This window comes from Hippoglossus hippoglossus, chromosome 3 (genome assembly GCF_009819705.1).
Source record: "Hippoglossus hippoglossus isolate fHipHip1 chromosome 3, fHipHip1.pri, whole genome shotgun sequence".
Classification (NCBI taxonomy): Eukaryota; Metazoa; Chordata; class Actinopteri; order Pleuronectiformes; family Pleuronectidae; genus Hippoglossus; species Hippoglossus hippoglossus.
This window is the reverse complement of record NC_047153.1, coordinates 6,283,706-6,299,150: the sequence shown is the minus strand read 5'-3', so window position 1 is coordinate 6,299,150 and position 15,445 is coordinate 6,283,706. Positions and strand designations below refer to the sequence as shown.

General features: G+C 42.6%; 1 protein-coding gene across 1 annotated transcript in view; it reads left to right on the top strand.

Moving 5' to 3' along the window:
- Window positions 1–15,445, top strand: part of LOC117756165 (A disintegrin and metalloproteinase with thrombospondin motifs 7) — a 67,171-nt gene that overhangs the window by 37,605 nt on the left and 14,121 nt on the right. The window contains exons 10-19 of the mRNA XM_034576539.1: window positions 1,690–1,782; window positions 2,842–2,987; window positions 3,069–3,238; window positions 3,657–3,790; window positions 5,414–5,534; window positions 5,721–5,965; window positions 6,519–6,651; window positions 9,452–9,578; window positions 11,563–11,776; window positions 13,489–15,270. Coding sequence (XP_034432430.1) covers window positions 1,690–1,782; window positions 2,842–2,987; window positions 3,069–3,238; window positions 3,657–3,790; window positions 5,414–5,534; window positions 5,721–5,965; window positions 6,519–6,651; window positions 9,452–9,578; window positions 11,563–11,776; window positions 13,489–15,270 — 3,165 coding nt within the window. The remainder of the gene's footprint in view (window positions 1–1,689; window positions 1,783–2,841; window positions 2,988–3,068; window positions 3,239–3,656; window positions 3,791–5,413; window positions 5,535–5,720; window positions 5,966–6,518; window positions 6,652–9,451; window positions 9,579–11,562; window positions 11,777–13,488; window positions 15,271–15,445) is intronic.

Genomic DNA, 15,445 nt, shown 5'->3' with positions numbered 1-15,445 from the left:
TTGCATATACATGTATTCAGACTAGATACTTCTGGGTCATTATCCAGATAATTATCAAATTTCATCCCTCTACACATACCTGTTTTTTTTTCCATTAAGATCGTTGCATTTATTTTCTTGAGAATTTCTAAAGTTTCGCTGTGTTAAAGAAAGTGGAAAAATAATAACTGCATTGGATCTGCTCCAAAAGTTAATGGGTTCTTCCTCGACCTGATCTCTACCAGTCCATGGAGTTTCAAATCAGTTGGGTTTTGTTTCTCCGTGATTTTACTAACAGACGATAAACAAAGACAAAATTAGATTCAGATTCAGACAACTTTATTAATCCCGGGGCAATTAATTTCCACATAATTCATGTCAATAAGACTCACGAAGAATAAAGACCACAAACTATAGCAGCAGCATTCAGACGTCTACATCAACATGCAAGTGATGAATGTAAAATCAGTGGGTTCCAAGAACAGAGGTGAAGGGATACAACATCAAATAATCCACAGGCAGCATGTATCTGTATGTGTCCTGATTCTCCGATTACATTTATGGATTCTGACCTTTTATCCCGGTGCTGCTCTTCTACAAGTTATTGTCATGTTTAAATTATGAAGTTACACAGACAGAAGCTTTGCAGTAGAAAGCCGTCTGCAGAGTGTGGAGGACTAAAGTTTCACAGAACTATAGACAAAAAGTCAGAGGTTCTTCTGATTGTTTTGGGAACTTGGCCAAAGGGATTAATGGATTATATAAATTGGTTTGAACAGGTAGTTCTGGGATTTCAGAGGGATTTTCAATTGAATTGTTTGTTTTCTCAAAGATTCGGACTCAGTCTTTAAAGATTCCTGTGCTATCTGACGATCAGGCACTTCCTCCCTCTCAGTTCTGTACGTCTTTTCCAATGTTTCTTATATTCTCTTGTGTAAGCAGTTACGTTTTTTTAAATTGGAAAAGTAGCTCAATTAAAATGTTGAAATCATTTACATCTGTTGTGTGACGGTTTTGGCCCCAAAATGCAAAATGTCCCTCACACATTCACAAATGTCACACAACAGCATGAAGAATGGGCCCAGACGATTGCACCAGTCAGACATCACTCCTCGATAAACAGCACATTTGACCTTTTGGTGTTATCAAAATAATTGGTCTTTTGATTCGTTATTCTCGCAATTCCAGGTAAGTCTGCTGTCTGGTGGAGTTCCTTTTACAGCAGACAAGATACTTCTGTTGATAGTTTTACGAATCAACTCGAAGACTATTTCTATGGTCTTGCTTTTAATTAATTTTATCCTTTTTTTAACACTATATTGTCTTTTTTTTATACCTTTTGATAGTTTTATGCTTTTATCCTAAGTCTTTGTTTTACTGCTAACGTCATCTTATTGAACTGTGTTATTTCTTTCTATTGTAAAGCACTTTGAGCTGCATTTTATGTTTTTAAAGGTCAAATATGTATTACTCAGTACACAGCAGCTATATTAACAATAATCACAGGAGAACATTAAAAAGTTTTATTTTTATTTATAATGTGAAGGTAAAAGCTTGAAAAGCAGTAACTAGCGCGGGTGCAGACAGGGCATCAACACTTTCATACAGTATCTCAGCTCATGTTGCTCAGGAGCTTGTGGAAATAAATGAGCAGTGACTAACAACACGTCTGAAAAGAGTGTGACGTGTTTGTCTCGTTGCTTTCCTCAGAACGTCTGCAGCACTCTGTGGTGCACGGTGGGAACGACCTGCCACTCAAAGCTGGACGGGGCTGCGGACGGGACGAGCTGCGGTGAGGACAAGGTAGGTTTTCCATTTCCTGCCTGTGAGAGAGGAGATGTGGGCTTTGCAATGAGAATGCTGATTTTTGTTGTTGACAACTATCATTATCATGCAGCAGGGCACACCTACGTTCACCAGTCTAGCTGTAAAATCACATTCTGTTGAGTTTCTTCTTGACATGCCCCAAATCATCCATCCATTAACTATAACCCTAGCAGAGGAAGGTCTGGGGTCAATCCCAGTTTGCCCTGGGCAGGAGGTGTGGTCCACCCTGCACAGGTCGCCACCGTATCACAGGGTCAGAGACAAACAACCATTCACATTCCCACCTACTGGTTATTTAGTTGCTGCATGTGTTTGGACTGTGGGAGGAAGCCGCAGTGGAGAAACCCCACCAAGTACCAAGAGCATGAAAACTCCACATTGATTTGAACCCGGGACCTCCTGCTGTGAGACCACCTCACTTGGTCTGGAATGGCTGCCACTTTGCCAGCCATTCCTGTATCATTATAATAAATGTTACAGGAAAATGACGAAGCCTGGTATGAAGGCTTTTTGACTCAGGGCAGAATGAACCGAGTGACTCGAACCACCATCACACTCATTAAACCTCCTTTGCTTCAATGTTCTTTTTTCCTGGTCAATCAGTCATCAGGTGAATCACGGACGTCCGCGGAAGCAAATTGTTTTGCACTGGTTGTAAATTCACCATATCCCAACTCCTCTCGTGATTCATGTAGTAATGTAAAAACAAATTTAGACTTACAGTATAACAAAGTTGGCATTTGTTGTGATAAAACCTTGTTTCCCCGGAAAGTTAATGATTTATTTGATTTATGGAGGAAGACTGCTAAGATGGATGAGCCTCTGATATATAAATAACACTGCAGGAAACCATAGAATTAAAAATGACTCGGTAGGAGTCTGTGCATAAGAAAAAGTAAAATAACACAGAGTAAAACAATGAAATGGATCCAGCACTCATTGAAAATACTAAATGTACACACAAGCCTCAAAGTGGCCACAGTGAGACTCATGTAAAAACAAGAAGATGAAGTTTTGATGTGTTTTTTCTGTCAGTGGTGTTTCAGTGGGGTGTGTGTACCTTATGGATTCAGCCCTGAGCGCGTCAACGGGGGCTGGGCGTCCTGGAGCGAGTGGTCGGCCTGTTCCAGGACGTGTGGGGCCGGCGTCCGCGGCGCTGAAAGAGACTGTGACAACCCAGTGTGAGTTTCTCAGCCTACTAACGCTGACAGGTGTCTTGCCTTTTTTTTAGCACTGAAATAACGTCTTTGACCGTCCCACAGTCCCAAGTACAGAGGGAAGTATTGTCTGGGAGAGCGACGGCGTTACAAGGTGTGCAACATCTCCCCGTGTGCTCCCGACCTGCCCACGTTCAGGAGCGTCCAGTGTGCTCACTTCAACAGCTTGCCGTACAAGGGCAAGTTCTACAAGTGGGAATCAGTCATCAACAGAGGTGAGCAGAATAAACCTCTGCCACAGTATTTAGGCCTCGGGCGTAATTTATAGTGGGGATGATGGGGTTGGAGCCCCGCCCCCAATAATCATACCACCACACTGAATGAAAATTATAAACTGTCATAAAACAAGTCGTCAGTTTTCTCGGTTCAATTTAATTTGCAGCACAAACAAAGAGTATGTTTTCTTTGTAGCTATTTTGGCTTCCAGCTAATTGATATAATCTGGCAAGTAAAATGTATGAGGTGATTATTTCTAACTAAATAATGTTTGTCAAGCGCTTGAAAGTAATAATTATAGGAATTGTCCAGAGTGTTTCACCTCAACTCCCCCGATGTTCAACCCAAACTTTGCTCGTTGTTGTGCAGCACATTTTTTCAATCCATATTCACATTCTATTCTCTTTTTCTTGTCAGTGAATCCTTGTGAGCTGCACTGCCGTCCGCTCAATGAGCACTTCTCTGAAAAGATGCTTGACGCCGTCACCGATGGAACACCGTGCTTCGAGGGCAACAAAAGCCGGGATATGTGCATCAACGGCATCTGCAAGGTACTGGAACTGGTCCACTGGTCGTTCCCTGTACATTTATTCATGCCCATGGAATTTGTGGAGCACTTTCTAACCTTGTTATGAATGAGTGCTTTACAAAAAAAGTTATTATTATTTTACACTCCCCAACGCCATCACTTGATTATTCCATGCACGTATCCTGTTCATTGCCGGGGAGATTTGTTAGTCATGCAGTTTGTTCAGTTGACCCTCACCTTGTTTTTTCAGCAGGCGACTGCTGTACATCTGACATTCTGTATGAAAATTAGCTTGTTGATAGAAAAACGTTGTGGCTGTTATCGCTGAAGATAACAAGCTGCTCTTGCCTATCACCCTGGGCCAAAATGCCAGGAACTGATACAGACGCAGTTTGGATACTGAGTGGACGCTAATCTCCGACCTCGGGCTCTGAGTTTCTGACATTTTCTGACATTTTTTTTGTCAAGCACCTGCATTTTTTTCCACCTCACCTGTTTCATTTTGTGTTTGGGAGCCTCGCTGTAGCAGTAAAGGCCAAATTGGTGTTTTGTTTTAGTTGACAGTTAAAAAATACACAGATGTAATCAAAGAAATCCACCTCAAATATGAACATTTCCAGCTGATGGCATAGACTGTATACGATGATGGACGACTTGACAGCAGCCAAAAGTGAAGCCAAATCATTTTGATCGACCCCTGGTGGCTGGCTGCAGTATAGGTCATAAACCCGGCCTCCTCCATGCTAGCAGATGGGAAATGTATCTCACTAAAATGTCAAAGTACACATCAAATAAATAATAAAATAAAATAAAATACATTTTAGTTATTTGATGCTTTAAAAACGGGGTGAAACGTCATGATTGACAGCTGAGACAGGGACCCTAGATACCGTGGCTCCACTCCACGACCCCAGCATCCACCTGCAGGCTCCTACAGGGGGGGTCAGAGATATCTGCTCATCCCACCTCATTATTTATATGTATAAATATCTGAGGAACATCCTGGACACCAAACACTTTGCTCTGCTGCTGTAATAAACATTGTCTATCTGAAATCAGCCATTACATACATTTACATGACATCCAGGACATTAGTACTTTTCTGTAAGAATAGCTTGAGGGTAAGTCACATTAAGAATTTGAATAGGTTTTACTATCTATATTATACATATACTATTTACTTATATTTCTACATTGTAGCGTTTCTATTATTGTGTTAGTAAAAGACTCAGTGCATTTTTCACAGCTTTTCTTCACTTGGATTATAAAGTGTGCCTCCCTGCAGCAGGCGGGATCGGCAGCACAGCATGGGGGGGTGGTTATAGTGATGAAGCAGCACAGAAGAACAGCAAGAGATTTCCGCTTGTATTATCTGTCGTAGCTGAGCAGGTCATGAGGCATGTTGAGGCAGTGCTCTGTGCTGGGTTTTGTATTTTAAACACATTGACGTAAGCATGAGCAGAATCTTGTTCTGATCAAGTCTCTATGTGACTGGCTGATGATTATAAATCTTATTTAGTATTCAGCAAGCAAATGTCAGCGTGACATCTAGTTTCTGCTTCTGCATTTGCTGCCGTCATCGTACATGTAAGGTCTATTGTGAATGTTGCATTGTGGGATTGACGTCATTGTTTGTGTGTCACAGAACTTAGGCTGCGACTACGTGATCGAGTCCAGCGCTGTCGAGGATCGCTGTGGGGTTTGTCATGGTAACGGCTCGACCTGTACAACTGTGAAGAAGACGTTTGAGGAGAGTGAAGGACTCGGTATGTTTCTCAAGTGTTTGAGCCTTTTGTACAGAAGGTGTTGACATGTTACAGCAGGAAAAGCACATGTGTCAATAATAAAATAACTAATGGTCCAATACTATCTATACTAATATTATCTATTAACAATACATGAGGTTACCTTGTGTTTATATTTCCACTTATATTAAATGTAATGTCCTTCAGGCTATGTTGATATCGGACTGATCCCAGAGGGAGCCTGGGACATCCGGATTGAGGAGGTGGCTGAGGCTGGTAATTTCTTGGCGCTACGAAGCGACAACCCAAACAAGTATTTTCTGAACGGCGGCTGGACGATCCAGTGGGATGGCGAGTACAAGGCAGCGGGGACAGTTTTCACTTATGTGAGGACGGGACACCTGGAGAACCTGACGTCTCCCGGGCCCACCATGGAACCACTGTGGATTCAGGCAGGCGGAACACCTTCACCTCTTGTCCCTTTGTGTCGCCATAGTTCGAGTATAGTTTCCATACAGTTAGCATTAAAACTGAAAAATAACCGTAAAACACTATGCACATTACTACTTTTCTTCAGACTTTGCCTTTCTACAGTACCTCTCTATGAGATCTTCTTAATTGTAGATTGTATTTAAAGATGAAGGACGAAAATTCTCCACGAAAATGAAGCTAAAAGGTGTTTAATTTGTCCAGTTTGGGCTACTGTAGAAAACATGGTGGCCTCTGTAGAGAGGACCCACTCCTGATGTAAATATAAAGTATTTAAATATAAAGAAAAACAACAATTTGTACAATTTAGATGAAACACACTAGTGAAAACATCACTAAGATCCTTTTATATTAAATTTCTGCCAATAGATCCCTTTCATCTAAATCCTACACACTGAACCTTTAAGGTGGAAATACTCAAAATATATTGTTAATTTCTGATTTAGTTCCTGAGGATATTTTATTTTTGTGTGTATTTTTGCAGAATTTGTGAGATGTTCTTTTGTTGTGCTACAGCTTCTCTTTCAGGAGACCAACCCAGGAGTCCGGTACGAGTACACAATCAGTCAAAATGCCTCACAGGACAACGACCCAGTTTTCTACTGGAAATATGGTTCATGGACCGAGTGCAGTGTCACCTGTGGAACAGGTGAGAGAAATAACTGACCTCCGGCAAAAATAGTTTGGTAGGTAAACAAACAATTGGGGAGGAAGAGAGAGGCTGGTAAATCCTTCAGTCTCCTTTCACTAGTTTTAAATGAATGTCTAGAAATGGACTAAACTTGCACAACTCTAATTTGTGACCGCAATTTCATAATTACGCTAAATATTCCAAGTCAAACCCGAGACTTTTCTAATTCCAACTCAGTAACGCCTGAGACTGAGAGGGCCCCACCCTACGGAAAGATAATACAAGATGCTGCTCAGCCTCATCTCCTCAGTCTGTTCCGTCCCTGTCTGGATCAACATCCAGACCTTTACTTTCCTGTGCTTTGGTCCGTTGGCCTCATTTACCCCCGAGAGTTGTCCAACTCCTCTTTCTTCTCCTGCTGCCAAACCCACTAATCATGGTTAGAAATGTACAGAAGCACTAAGCCGCCCTCCTCGACTCCTGCTCTCCGAGTCAATCTCCTCAATCTACCCACAGAGCCCTTAGCTGGTGAGGGGCCGACCTGCGCTGTGTCTCGTTTCTTCCTCAGTGATAATTGGTTATGTGCACATTCCCCTGTTCCCTTTCAATCAGCACAGTCTGCACAACAAACACATTGTACACATCGAACCCAGACAAGAGACTGTGTACTGAAATACAGACGTATAAATCTGTATTCTTATAAATCTCTACCAAGCTCATGATCGAGTCATCACCCTTTCAGCTGTCCTTCGCTGTGTGGTTGTGTTCTCTCCCCATCTAAGTGCTGGTAGTGTTGTCCTGTGTGATGGACCTTGGATCTCAATTAGAGGCTTTACAGTGCGACTGAAAGGAACAAACACACAGTCGGCTTGTCCACATGGAAGAATATAGGACTTGAAAGCATGTCCCATGTGACTGAACAGTAAATGTATCGTGGGTTTTCAAAGACGAAGTGGTCGATTATGTCGACTCTTCCTTAGAAACGAGCTTCTTTCTCTGGACCGGTGTCATTGAGCTCAGTTACAGCTGAACAGGCCTGACATAATTATAGTGATTATTTCATTAGCATCTAACTGTTGGGCTTCATTTCTTAATTTCTCTGTCATTGGTACCAAATTGTTTTTTTCACTGTTGCTGTGAGTCAGTGTCATCAGGGGTTTATTAAACATGTTTAATTTGTTCAGATAGTGAGGACGAGTGAAATTATGTGTGAAAAACTATGTACATTTTGAAATTAATCTTTATACATTGAACTAAGAGTCTGACAAAGTCTCTGTGGTGATTTTCCTGCCATCATTAAACTAGCTAAAGGTTTTGGATTTGTTTCTCTCGTTTGAGTTTTCACTTCTATCTCACTACTAAGGATAAACATCTGTGTTTGTTGTTGGAAATAGATATGTCTGTGTGTGTGTGGGAAAATCCTGGTGGGTTTTAAAAACATTCTTAAAGGTTTATCTGGTCTTTGGGGTCCAGAGCTGGATGCAGGTCTGGAGATGAAACCTTTCGCTGTAAAAGCCATTTGAGCAGCAGCTGTTGTTGTTTCCATCGCAGCGCTGCAGAGTCTTTTCTAATAAGGGATCAATGCAGCAGAGGCACCGGCTGAGTGAGATGTGCCCAAGTGGGCCTTAAATAGACCGGAACCTTCTGACCATTTTACACAGCACAAGATATTACATGAACAGAGAAGTGCAATTTGAGCAATGTACTTAAATCTCAGATGCGTCATTGCTGGGGTTTTTTTACAAAGAGGATCCTAGATGTCCTACTCCACTAACTCATGTTATGTAGCACATCAGGAGACAAAGCTCACCCACATTTAAAATGCATGGGACCACATTATCCGCCGTGCGAGATGTCTGAGCACGATGTGTTCAAGTATAGTGGAGAAAAGGCCATGCAATCAACATGGATTTCAGTGTTTCAGGCGTAATCGTTCTCATCCTGCCTCCATCCGGCGTTCAGTCCAACTGTAGGTGTCCTGTGCTTCAAGACGTGTCTTTGAAAGTGGAAGTAAGCCATCAGACGTGCATTGTGGCCCTGAACTGGCCCTGATCAGTGAGCACGCAGAGGTGAGAGGTGTCTCATGCTCTGATGGGGTGGAAATCCCCTCGGGAGGACGGGAGTAGTGATGCACAGATGTGTAGCAGAGATAAATCTACCACAGCCTCAGAAATCAATTCCTTTGACGTGTTGCTTTGTGTAAAGCTGACGGAAATAGAGCTCGACCGGTACGGTGGAAAATGTAACTGATACAGATTTATTGGTCAATATATAATTAAAATTTGCAATATTTCTTTAGATGTCTTCATCAAACCCTTATGACAAAAATGTACTTGAGGCTTGATATTTTACCGTTTAACCATAAGCTTAAAATAACTATATAAAATAAATAAAAATATACAACCTAATATATAAATCTTGAACTACGAGGATATTTTTTCATATCAGCAAACAAACATTGTTTTACTTGTCTGTAATATTAAAGTATAGATAGTAACTCACTGAGGCAGGAAAACATTTTTATTGGTTATTAGTTAGTTGCGCTACTGTTTCATCATTACAACTAATAAAATGTGGATTCATTGGACTCATTCATTTTTTTCCCGCGAGAATTATTGTTTTTAATTATGTTTAAAAGCCATAAGCCATGTTTTATCTATGTCTCAGCGGTGTTTGGTTTTGTATCCTGGTTCTATGAAGTAGAAATGTGTTGCTTTGTCTTCCGTCATGTTATTTCTCTTTCTTTCTGAGTCACATACCAGTGGTGTCTCCTGAGGTTTTTTGTATTTTCTGTTCTCGCCTCCCTCTGGTGCTTCAGGTGTTCAGAGGCAGATTGTTCACTGTGTGGAAAAGACAACTGGGATCGTGGAGGAGCAGTTCTGTGACCCCTCAACCCGGCCCGACGATAACAGAACCAGCTGTAACAAGGAGCTGTGTCCAGCCATGTGAGTTGACGCTTATTTTTTTGAAACCCTTGATGGAGCCAAACACTTTGCAGTGGCCATGGAAGCTAATTATCCAAGACGCCGAACCCAACTGCAGAGGAGCATGTAGCATGTGATTGTACAGCAGAAAAATATGCTGTTTTAATTATTAGTCCATTTTATGTAACAACCAGAGTTGGCTGTTACCTTCATCATCGGTTCAATCTAAATTCTTCATATAATTAATAATGCTGTTCAGCCTTTCAATATGTTAACAGTTATCGTTTTGAATCAAAGGCTCGATAACATTCATCTCATCCATTGAGCTGTGCTATACATTTTCTGGCCTATAAATATAAATATAAAAAAAACAGCTCAGGTTCCAGTGAGATTTATTTTGAAACAAACTTTTTGGTTACAGGCTTGACATCTTTAAACTGTCCGCACGCCCAAATACAACGAAACAGATATTTCTTCAGTTTGCCTGCGTTCTGTCCATCTGTCGGTTTTTTATCTGTCGTTTTTATCCACTTCAACCATTTATCCTGGACTTGTTTACACCTCCACTCTTGTTTTGAAAGGGCGTGAAGAGATTTCTTCCCATCAAACGTGACAGGTGTAAAGTGTCACAGTTGGCGTGCTGCGGCACTGACATCAAAGCATCACCGCTCTTCAGACATTTCCACTCCCACACGTTTCTATCGCACCAGAGTGCAGCAGCAGCAGCAGCAGCTTGTTAACGTAACGGCTCCGATTCCTCTCAGGCACGTCAAGGTGTCAGGTCCGTCGCTGCAGATGAGAAGTGAAAGAACATTGTGTGACTTTTATTCTTTTATTTTGATGTAAGATATATATATTTTTTTTATTTTCAGTATTTGTCGTGATCCGTCAAACCCACAAGGAAATCCAGTTCAATCCAGTTTGCTGATGAACATGGACAAACCGCTCTGTGCCTGTCATCTGTGAACAGCAGGAGCTATATTGTGTGTTTTTGATTTGAGGGTTTTATATTCACGCTGTTAGTAAATCAGTAGTTTTATGTGTAATTATTTGTGTTGAATGGTTTTAGGGCTATTATGAAAACATTTTCCGTGTAGTGGGGACGAAGGACAACAACTGTGCATAATTAGCTACGGGGCAGCTGTAAAATGACCTCACCACATGAAATGTCTCACACGCCAATACCAAATATGATTTCTGGTAATTTTATAAAAAAAACGTTCAGTCACGCTGAGTTTTCAAATTAAAATATCACCAATATTTTCAGCCTCAAACGTCTCAGTCTGTTCCTCTTTCTGTCCCTTTAACAAAAGGAGGATCTTAACAATAGATCATTTGTGTTGTCGGTGTTTGACTTTGTCGCAACGTGTCACTGAGCAGCTGAAAATGTGCACCGTGTTTCGTTTGCCTTGAACAATCAGGCTCCTGCCTTTTAATTGCCACCTTCTCACCCCCTGTCAGTCTGATCTCTGCAGGGCTCTTTGCCCACTGTTCCAAAATCGCATCATGTTACTAAAGAGCTTTTGCTGTTTGGACCCCTGGGCTGTGGAAATCTGAGAGAACAGAGAAACTCATTTTATTTTATTTTTATGTTTCTGATTTATTATTATTATTATTATTGAGACACAATGTTGACATTGTGTGGTAGGGGCCAAAAAAATGGTACTCTATATAATATAGCTTTACCATTGCTATAGATCACTATCACATATATCCATCTATTGCTGCACTTGTGTGTCGATATACATTTGCACATCTGTAATTTAATTTGCGTGTTTGTTTGTTTGTAGGAAGGATTGTGGGGAAAAAATATGCTCAACATATTTCCACTAAACCTGGTAGAAGAATGAGATATTGGGCCAAAGATCTTAATAATCTCTAATAGGGGGACACATCGATGTGGTGCAGCTTGATTAAATGTAAGGGGACTGTTGGTATAGGGGACTGCTATTTGCTGAGTGCCAATATGACAGTAAATTGGAGATGTTTGTGTGTCTGTGTGTAGATGGTGGGTCGGGGAGTGGCAGAAGTGCTCAGCCAGCTGTGGGAGCTCGGGCCTGGCTAAAAGGACCGTGCTCTGCATCCAGGCCGTGAGCGTGGAGGAGCAGAAAGCCCTGCAGCCCAGTGACTGTGAGCACATGTCCAAACCTGAGTCTCTGTCCTCCTGCAACACAGACATCCCCTGCCCTGCCGACTGGACCACTGGCAGCTGGCCAAAGGTGAGTCTGGGTCTGTGAAGGGTCCGGTTTGTTAGCAGCCATGTGGTGTTTCATTAAGGAGGAAATGTCAGCAGGGACATTCTGTGAAAAGGTCTCATCTTCTAGTTATAGTTGCATTATGAACTTTCACAACTTAATCTTTTTCAAAATGAAAAATCCTAGAAATGTGACTGTGGCTCACACACACACATCATGATGTTTTGTTCTGCAGCTCACTTCTGTCCTTCAGGTATGTGAACACAACGGTAACTAACCTGAAGGAATTTCCTTTCGTATCCGTCTCTGCTCCCAACACATCGACACAGAAATAAATGAATGACCTTCTAAGATACTTCTTGAAATTGAAGCAGGTTTTTCACTTTTGTTTCACACCCCAGGAGTATGTGCGAACACTTGGAGGGGATATAGGTACCACTTTACCTAGATCCCCTGAAATTGTTTCGAGAGAGAAATTCTGAGGTGTATTTAAAGCATCTGCAGCATGACACCTCCCAACGAAGGTCTGATCTCTCCGACTCTGCCTGTCTGTCTCATTATTTTCAACCACGGCTTCGAGGGAACCTAATTTCAGTCAGTCCACCACTTTGCCTCAGACGGAAATATCTCAACAATTATCTTGGACAAATCAGCAAGACATTACAGACGTTCTCCATCCACACAGGATTAATTATCGTTTCGCTATTCCCTGACTTTTCCTCAGGTAACCACCAGCAAGTACATTCCGGTACCATTCAATGTGTTACACGTGGCTATGTCCCTGGGCAGGAGGAACTGTAATGACTTGGTGATCCTTTCACCATCATCAGGTCCGACCTTCAGTCTCAGGATGAAACGAGCTCGCAGCCTCGGTGTGAGAGGAGCATTTGACCAGAAGCGTGTTCTCGTATTGATTGACTGCCGCAGGCTCTCACCTCCACCTTTTGTTCTTTTCTAATTGGTTGTAAGGTTGTCGAGACTCGTTCAGGAACTATTAAAGGAAGAGTCTCTGCACTGCTGCCAGACCTTTCACTGAGTCCTTTGACAGCACCTCCTTACATTAAGATGTGTTATATAAATATAAGGATATATAAATAGAAAATGTAAAAAGAAAGTTGCATTACTTTTTCGTTTTACTTTTAAAATGCATGATCGGTTGAATCGTTGAGTGAAAAAGTATTAATATTACGAGACAAATTTAATTTAGGACATAACCAGTTGGGAGGATTGCTGGAGTTCTACTCCCTCTGGATCTAAAATCTTGATTAGCAGTCTCACTTCATGACAAACTACGAAATCTATTTTAGTGGCACACAGATGTATCATCGCAGTTGACTGCCAAATGTTTTCTACTTCTCAAAAAAGCCCATTTCCTCCGACGCTGTTTCTCAAAGTCCTGATACTTATATGTGGTGCTGATGAGTCAAAAGATTAAGTATTACATTATTTTTAAAACCTGTACTTAAGAATAACTTGCGATACTTCAAATTCTTGCTTTAAACGTAGGCGTCAGGCTGATCTTCTGATATCTAATAACATGTAGCCTAAAGTTATGACTATTTTCGTTAATATTACGACTTAATTCTGGAAATCTCAAATTTTTTCCACTCTCCATTTCATAGAATATTGTCTGTTTCCGTTTTTTCGACACTCTGATAACCAAACTTCTAATCCTGGAGAAACACCAATGGCGCTCCTGACATAATCAGCATTGTTCTCTCTCCTCTCTCCTGCAGTGCTCACTGACTTGTGGAGCTGGAGTTCGTCGCCGTGATGTAACCTGCTCCAGAAACACAGGCGTCGACTGCGACCCCCAAAAGAAACCTGTGGCCGTCAGCTCCTGTAACACTCAGGACTGTCTGCCGGTTGTGGATAACTTCGGAGGTCTCGACTGGTCGGGGAGCGGCTGGCCGAGCAGAGAGGTGCTCAATGAAATCAACTCCATACCCCAAGTTAAACCTCCCTCCAAATACAGCACCACCAGAGCCCAACCGAGAACCCATAATGACCTCAATAACGCTGTGGAGGGAGATTTTCACTACCACAACAACATTGAAAATATAAATCACAACCCTGTCCAAGTGGATGATTTCTACTATGACTATAACTTCATCAACTTCCATGAAGACTTGTCGGACGACTTTGAGGGCGATGGGAAAGATTCGGAGGACAGTCGCAGGTTGGATCCCCCACAGGAGGACACGCCAACCCGCAGCACGAATGAAAACGCCCCCGTGGAAAGTACGAGAGCTCCCACGGCTGCTTCAGACCTTTTTACAATTTCAAAGGCCACTGACCACACAGTGAACGCTGAAGAGCCGCAGAGCGCAAACGTGGACAATGTGAAGGACGGTGGAAACGCAGCAGGAAACGAGTCTGCATCAACGAATTCTGAAAATTTGGACGACTATTTCTCGGAAGATTATCTCCTGCCCGTGTCTGCTACTCGCTCTCCGCCGTCGTCTACAACTCAGCGTTCACAAACGCCAAAGGAGAGACAGGACGATGTGTGGTGGCCTGAAAACATGAGCACAACGCCCAGTCTGGAGCCGACACAGGATGTGACACGGAGACAATACGAGGAGGAGAATGACAATAACTACGACTATTTCACAGAGGAAGAAACTCACACTGAGGATGTCACTGTGACTCCAAAACATCCTGCTCCGTCTCCCAGACACCAAACCGTTATTAGCACTGTTGTTGCTACAACAGTGAGCAGACAGGAGGAGGAGAAAGGTGATTATTATTATGACGCATACAGTTACAATGAAGAAAGAACACCAGGTCCAGATATCTCTGCAGAATCAGACTACGAGGAGAATCCAGAACCTCCCACGCCAGAAACTATAATTCATGTTAAGACACAAGTCCAGCTGGATGAGCGCGCTTCAGAAATACCTCAAACAACCAGTCGACCAATGTTAATTCCAACTACCTTCCCATCGGAGGATCTGAACTCGGATCAGACTCATTTTAACGCGGTATATGCCACTAGTGAGGGAGAGTCATGGGACTCTGACCTTGACCTCAGCACAGCCTCGAGTCCTGCCCCTTCTCCCATTCTGCACACCTCAGGTAACCGAGAGGCCTCCGATGACTCCACATCATTAACTGGTACAAACATCATACCTCCTACAGACCTGGAGGGAGCCACTCGACCTCCTCCAGCTGGTTTCCTTCCAGCTGCGACGGAAGAGATACCGACACTACCTGCTTTCACTGAGACAACTGGAACCGACTCCACATCCCAACCTCCGACCTTTGATTTAGCTGATTTCGACTACAATGACATACTCGTTCCCCCGATGGTGAGTAGCAGCGGTAACGGCGACCCTGGATCTTCTCATCACTTCCCGACGACCTCTGCAACGACCCCTGAGTTCAGCGCAAAACACGTGGAGTCAACTCATCCACCTCCTCTGAGGCCACGTCTTCCAGTTCCGACATCTGCCCAAACTTCAGCTGCCACGCCACCCACCACCGCTGCCCACTGGCTCGCCAGCAACTGGAGCGCCGTGAGTGAATCTGCACATTCTCCACACCCAGCTGTGTCTCACTGTTTATGTCACATCTGCTTTTTTTCATGCCAGTGCAGCCTCCAGTTTTGGTTCGTGCTCACATTTATCTGAAATCTATCAAACACAATCTGTCCAAGAGCTAATGCAATATCATGTCAGTGTAACCGATGAT